General features: G+C 43.3%; 1 protein-coding gene across 2 annotated transcripts; it reads right to left on the reverse strand.

Moving 5' to 3' along the window:
* On the reverse strand, positions 1-6,899 carry CBLL1 (Cbl proto-oncogene like 1). Of its 2 annotated transcripts, none has more exons than XM_082280098.1 (6): positions 6,876-6,899; positions 4,140-4,307; positions 3,689-3,786; positions 3,358-3,441; positions 2,469-2,542; positions 1-1,953 (listed from the first exon to the last, which is right to left on the reverse strand). In XM_082280098.1, exons 1-6 carry the CDS (start codon positions 6,886-6,888, stop codon positions 912-914), a joined length of 1,479 nt encoding a protein of 492 aa, XP_082136224.1. In that variant the 5' UTR covers positions 6,889-6,899; the 3' UTR covers positions 1-911. The 2 variants fall into 2 exon arrangements, with proteins under 2 accessions (XP_082136224.1, XP_082136223.1); XM_082280097.1 differs by having other exon boundaries at positions 3,689-3,789.

Below are 6,899 nucleotides of genomic sequence, written 5' to 3' on the forward strand. Positions count from 1 at the left end.
TTATATAAAGTGAGAGGCAAACATGACTTCCCTACCTAAAAGAAGCTGCTCTTCACAGACATGGCAAGCCAGTTCACAGCCACTTCCACACAAACACAGCCATAGGTAAACACAGTAGTTTGAATTCAACTCCAGTGAGTAGCTAACATGTAAACAGAACCTTCTGAATCAAAACTAGCTTTAAAACAAACTCCAAAATCCCAAACAAAAAACCCCACAATACATGGTTTCATGTCATGCCTAAAGCTGTATCTCTGATAGATTCATCTTGCTACATAAAGAAAAAACCAGAAAAGCTGGAATGTGGTAAATGCAGATTTCTGCATGTCTGATTTCTAGTGCCAAGAATTCATTACAGCCTGAAATCATTATGAGTAACGGTAAATGGCAGTAGGAGAAATATTAAAGTTCCTTTAATATTTCACTACATTGCCATTTGGAAGGAATTAGTGTTGAAATGGTGTCCCAGAACTATGTGTACGTTAACTTCATATAAAAACTCACCACATTTACAACCATATTTCAATTTAATTATCGTACACAGGTTAACAAAAACACTGGATTTAACAAAAACAATATTCAGAATGGTACAACACGTGTTCATCTTCTCCAGGAAATAATATTACAAGTGATCATCTTAGGACAATTTAGCCACACTAGCGACAGTTCTGTTAAAATGCAACTGTGGTCTACTAAGCCACTTATTTTAGCACTACAGAGTACTTGAAGTTAAGAGTCCTACAGTCAAGGCTTAAAAGTCATTTAAGATTCAAACCTCAAAATGTCTTACAGTCAAAATGACAGTATTTTTAAAAAACCACAACAAAATAACCCCAAAACAATTAATTAAAAGGCTTCTGTATTTAGTTTTATTCTCTTCATGGCATTCTCTATTCATATAGTTGCTTGAATCATTGGTAATAGGGTCTGTATCTGGCTTGATCAGGGTGATGTGGTCCAGGAAGGGGGGCCTGAGCAGGAGGCCCTTGCATCCTTGGAGGTGGAGGCGGCCCCCTTGGAGCTGGCCAAATCCCTGGACTCATTCCCCCAGGCTGTGTGAAAGGGGGACTAAGAGTTCCTTGATCTTCACTGAACTGTGGCAAAGAGTTGGGATTATAGTGATGGGGAGGGGGTGCATTTACATTTACAGGTGGGCCTCCATGCTGAGGAGGGGGAGGTCCCGGAGGAGGATGGTTCATGTAGGGTGGCATCTGGGCAATGATGTGTCCGGGCGGCGGGGTTATGGGCGGAGGGGCAGAGGTCATTGGTGGCGGAGGAGCCTGGCTGTACACCATGTGAGGGGTGCCTGCCGCCTGGGGAGGGTGCTGCAGAGGGTGGCTGATGGGCGGAGGCGGCGGCGGGGGCGGCGCATAGTGCTGCTGGGGAGGCATAATGTGATGAGGGTGTGACACCACTGGCTGACCCTGGTATTCAGGATGATGGTGAGCAGGTGCGGGTGCTGGTGGAGGCGGCTCTCGAGCACCTGAATTGGAATCATCCTGAATGGGGACAGTTATTAAGTTGCTGTGTTTTCTCGTTGAGATGCGGAAGGTGTCCTGGCTGACCGGGCGGGGTGGCGGCGGAGCCATGGACATCTCTGCAGGAGGAGCACGGATATCCTCGTGGGGCTGGTTGTAGTGCTCGTGTGGCACATGCTGCAAAGGAGGCGGTGGCATCATGATGTGCTGCTTCGGCGGAATGTGGCTCAGGTGATGTTTCTCAGGGGGCATTATGAAACGCTCGGGAATTTCAGCCGGCGGTGGGGCAATAGGAGGATGTACGGGTTCAATGGGAGGACGAGTAACAGGCTTCCCAGCTCTCATGTGACGGTGGTTGATGTGAGCTTGTAAGTCCCTCTGTGACAGGTAAGTTCTCTTGCATCCTTGAACAATGCTGCACATGAAGAGAGACCCTCGTACACACTGCTCAATTCGCTGCACAGGTTCGTTACAGCTACATCAAAAGAGAATATTGATTTATTGTCATCACAGAGAGCTCAACATACATTTTTCCTTGTAACGTAATTAGCCAAATTAGAACTGACAATTTTGCCCCACTGTAGGAATGAAAGAAACTTTTCACTGATTTTGAAGTTTACCTAGTTTTTAAATCTCCAAATGTAACTATGAAAGAACATCAAAATTTCATGAGGTAGAATTTTCTAAGTAGCATCTCTCTCTCACACAAATGCATTAAGACTTAACACGGGTCATTCTCACTAAGTAAATTAAACTGCTGTTTACTCCTTTTCAAATTAGAGCAATAACAGGTTACCTACCCAAAACCAACAAGGTAAACACTGATCTCTTACAATCCCAAAATAAGGAAGAGGAACTAGAAAGGACAGAGTACTCTACTGCCTCTGCTAAATGTACAAAGTAAGAGCTATGTTGATTTCAGTATCTGAAAGAAGACACTTAAGTTATTTTCTTACATTTCCTTGAATAACAAATCTTGAAATAACTTACCCTGGACACATCTTGTCTCCCTTTTTCTCATGTAGTATAGCACAGTCATAGCAGAAAACATGTTTGCAAGGTATCTAGAGATAAAAAATTGCTGTTAAGACATAGTGTATAAATATCTGTGTCATCCTGCAGGATACAGTTCCTCCCTCCAGTGCACAGCTTATAATAATTACAGTAACTAAGTTACCTATGAGGTGAACAAGCATAGCAATGGTTAACAATTTACAGCATCTCTGCACAGAAACCTTCTAGAACAGTTTATGCTGAGTTTGAGTTTTTTGGGGTAGTACTGTTTGGGGTTAAGTGTTGCTAAAAAACATTTGCAGAAGTTTGAGTCTTGCACTAATACCAACACTGAACATTCACAGAAGCTGCATATGCGATCTGATTACACTTGTCTTGCTGGCCAGGAAGGAAAGTTTTAAAAGCATTAACTGTCAGTAAGTCAGATGCTGAAGCCTGTTACATCACACTTAAAAGTCTAAATTAATCTCAGGGATTTTTAAAGGTACATTAAAGTGAACAGTGTCTTCTAACTTCACTGCAAATCTTCAATTGAGAAAAAAAGCTTATTTTGAAACCTAAGTGATATAAGGTCAAAACCCCAGAAGTTGAAGGTTTTTTCCTTTGTGACAGTGTTCTGTTGGGTTTTCTTTAACATTTTCAGACTTACTTGATTAAATCAGGGGGTAAAGCAAAATCAGCCAGACAGAAGGAATAAAAAAACTTGAGCAGTGAAGGCCTCCAGTTTCATCCTGGTACTATTCTGCTGTTTATTCAGATGCCTGTTGAAATCAGTAACCTCTAAAAACCTCATACAGACACAGTTAAACCTAATTTTACCTAAAGGGGAACCATGGCTGCATCTTCCACTGGTAATTTCACTCACCATGCGTCCATACATTTTGATGGGCAATCCACACTTATCACAGAAATGGACTGGTGTATCATCCTTTTCCCCCAGCAAGTTTATCTGGTAGGACAGAGAAGGGGGTGAGAAAACAAACCTCAACATCACTAAAGCTTCTCACTTCAGTTATCATCAACATACCCATTATTTCTGAATTAGTTGAAAAGGAAACAAGAACACCACAAACAGGAGAAAGCAGAGGACGTATTTTCAGTCAGGCAAAAATAACTGAGAAACTTTTAATTGACAAAGTATCTATCATGACTACCTACAGCTTGCTATGAAACACAGGTGAAGACCCATTACTTACCTTATAGTCCCAAAAGATGGGTCCAGGAAATCTCCTTTGATTGGCAAACATTTCACCTCCTTTACATTCGTATCGCTCCTCTTTGTTATAATCAAATTCTTCTGTGGAAAGGAGAAAGAGAAGAAAGACACAAGCCAACCACAACACTTTCACAATTGACATCAGCTGCTATTAAGAGCTTGGGTCATTTACACTGAAATCATCAAATAATGCCACAGCACTTCCAATCTGCTGAGCCCATTCTACAGAAGGTAGAGCCAAAATAGCAAGACAGCCTGTTTTGGAAATGGGCACTACTGAAGCCCTACAGTGCAGCAGTACTTGGAGATCTGGAACTTGTTTTGCATTTGGACAGAACCCTGGACCCTTAAGTCTCTAAGACTGAATAAAGTCTCAAACAATGCTGCAAAATAATACACTTCCCTACTACAGGGAATTTATATTAATTTACCTTCATCACCAGCTTGTGTCTTCGAAGGCATCCTATTCATATTTCTTGGAGTTCGAGGTGCAGGTTTGGTTTTATTGGTCTGTTTTGAAATAAGCTTTATAGGGATTCTTCTACGGACATCAAGACCACCCAATGATCCTGAACTATTTGTTCCTTGCAAATCATTGTCTGTGAAAGAAAATTTTTAAAAATTATCTAATTTTTCATTTATCTAATAGTCTCTAAAGAGGCTAATATTAACAGAAATGTTTTACGAAAAATAATTTTTAAAGCCTGTTTAAGACTCATACAACATATCAAAACTTAATCACTAGAAAATAGGTGTCTTCACATACAATTTATTCCAGAAGTCAAGTCACAAAACTGTATTGGGAACAGCCATGATTTTAGGAAATATACTTTAAAAATAAAGCTATTTAAATAACTTAGTTAGTCACTTATTTCTTCACAACAGAAACATTAATCATATAGCTCTTCTCACAGTGTGAAGTGCACTTAAGAGTCAATTCTTTGTACAACCTTGACTACACAGAATTTCTTATGTGAAAAGATAATTTTTACAATTTATGTATATTGTTTATTAAAGTAGGAAGGAAACTAGCTTATATATAAACTCAACATCTTGGCGTATTACTTAGAAGTTTATTATAAAGTATCACAAAAATATTGGTACTTAGGAATATGTAGCTGTATCCTTCCTAAACTGAAAATTATTGTTTCCAGCTACATACAGAACTCTCCTTAACCAGATTTAAATCTAAGTACCAGGGTGAACAAAGCAAGAAATAGCCTGACACATGCATCAGCAGATACAGGTTTCAAGAGATAACCCAGACCAGGTAATGCAACAAGCAACACCAATGAAGGTTCATCCTTCACCAATGAAGGGAGGGGTAACTCCCTCAGCCTCCAGCGAGTTTATCTGAAAACACTACACAGCATCTCATTCGTACAAAAATAAAGTTATGTCCTTCACAGATCTTCCCAGCTCACTTGGATTTTAACTGAAAATGCCATTCTGACAGGTGTTTCAAAGCAGGGCATGCTCAGCCTGGAAGGGGTGAGCCCCGAGCAGTTAGGACACTCCAGCCCTGGAACGACTGCCAAGGCCCCAAAGGATTGCAGCACAGGAGCACCTAGACACTGAAATTAAGGCCCATTAGTGTAGTTATGCACAATGCCTCACCAACTACTGTCCCTCAAAGTCTATAACCACCACACACAATGCAACAAGTAAAAGGAAAAACAAGAAAAAATGGGATTGCTCTCAGTTTTACAGCACCTACCACCAAAGCTAGGAAATGTGTCGGTTTCAAACTGGGACTGTGCTCTGACAGTCCTGTACCTCCAAATCTAAAGCCTTCTATTTCCTCAGATAGATCAAACTCTTCTTAGCACTGTGGTTGACAGTTTCACTCTAAAAGGCAATGTGCAAAAAGGCAAAAGCAATAAAGCTTGCTTTTACTTCTGGTCATTTGTTATTTCTTTTGGCTGTCCAGATGAACCTGCAAACACTCAGCTATGTCACCAGGCTTCCCGAGAAGTGCTGGACCAACACATCAGAGGTAAAGCTGTCTGTTTTCCACATGTTGGGAAATTCTGTTTTCTATCAGAATACACAAAACCACAGCACCATAAACCACAAACAGTCTCTGCAGCAACTCAGTCCATTTGCAAACAGGGATAACTAAAATTTTAAAAATCAAAAACTTGTGTATTATTTAGTCCGCTGAACTGCCAATAGGTGCTGTAGCTTTTCCTCCTTATAGCCTTGCAAGCCAGGAATATTTACATGAGTTAGCTGCTCAACTAACCCTAACTAGCAAGTTTATTGGTCATTCATGTTTCAAAGAAGGATAATAAATTCCAGTCTGCCTGAGTGTAACTTGCAGGATTATGTCCAGAAAAAACTACAACAAACATACCAAACTTGTTAAGACTACTTAGAGAAGCTCTAATTAGAGGTGATGCAACCTACTGAAATGTCACCTTCATCAACCTAAGTTGTATTTTTGCATTTCAAGCTTTATTAAAATTCACAAATAGCGCTCAAATACTTTAAACAGATAGAGTCATAACACAATCTTTTCTAAGGGAAAGGGAAAAAACCTCCAAAACCACCCAAGCAAAAAGCCCACGTCCATTCATTTATTCACTGCACTACGCCAGCGCATTAACTAGCAAAGGATCACAGCTACGCCAGCGCGCTCACCGGTGAACGACCACATTTAAACAACGAAACCAAATTTAAGCACACGAGGAAGTTTCCTCCCGGGCCACAACTACGGAATCAGGAAACACATTACGGGCACCGATGCCGGGAAACGCCGCGGTCAAACGAGCGTCTCTCCCCCACCTCCGGGACGCCACAGGCTGCATCCGGTGCTGCCGGGCCCGGGCACCCCGGCCCGGCCGGCGCAGTCAGCGGCCGCCGCTCCGCCCGGGACGGGGCGTCCCGCCGGCAGCGGCCCCTGAGCCCGGCCGAGCGCCCTCGGGGCAGCGCCAGGCGCCGCCGAGCCGGAGGTAACACCAGGGCCGCGGCGCCTGCCCGGGTAGGGAGAAGGCCCCGCGACGCACCCGAGCCCCGCCGACGCTCCCGGGGGACGAGCCGAGCCCGCCGCCGCCGCCCCTGCGCCGCCCCGCGCCCGCTGGCCCCGCTTGGCCGCTCCCCGTCCGGCAGCGGGCGCGGGCCCGGCAGACCGGGCACAGACAGGCCCCCGGCCTCCCCCTGCTCACCATTGTGGTCCATGATGCGGCGCG

This window comes from Coloeus monedula (assembly GCF_965178545.1).
Source record: "Coloeus monedula genome assembly, chromosome: 4".
In the NCBI taxonomy this organism is placed as follows: domain Eukaryota; kingdom Metazoa; phylum Chordata; class Aves; order Passeriformes; family Corvidae; genus Coloeus; species Coloeus monedula.

Excerpts from the sequence above, each read along its gene's own strand:
- CBLL1 (XM_082280097.1), bottom strand. Across the intron at positions 3,790-4,139 it reads GACACAAGCTGGTGATGAAG|AAGAATTTGATTATAACAAA; the intron begins GTAAATTAATAT and ends TCCTTTCCACAG. Across the intron at positions 2,543-3,357 it reads TCAAAATGTATGGACGCATG|ATACCTTGCAAACATGTTTT; the intron begins GTGAGTGAAATT and ends TTTTATCTCTAG.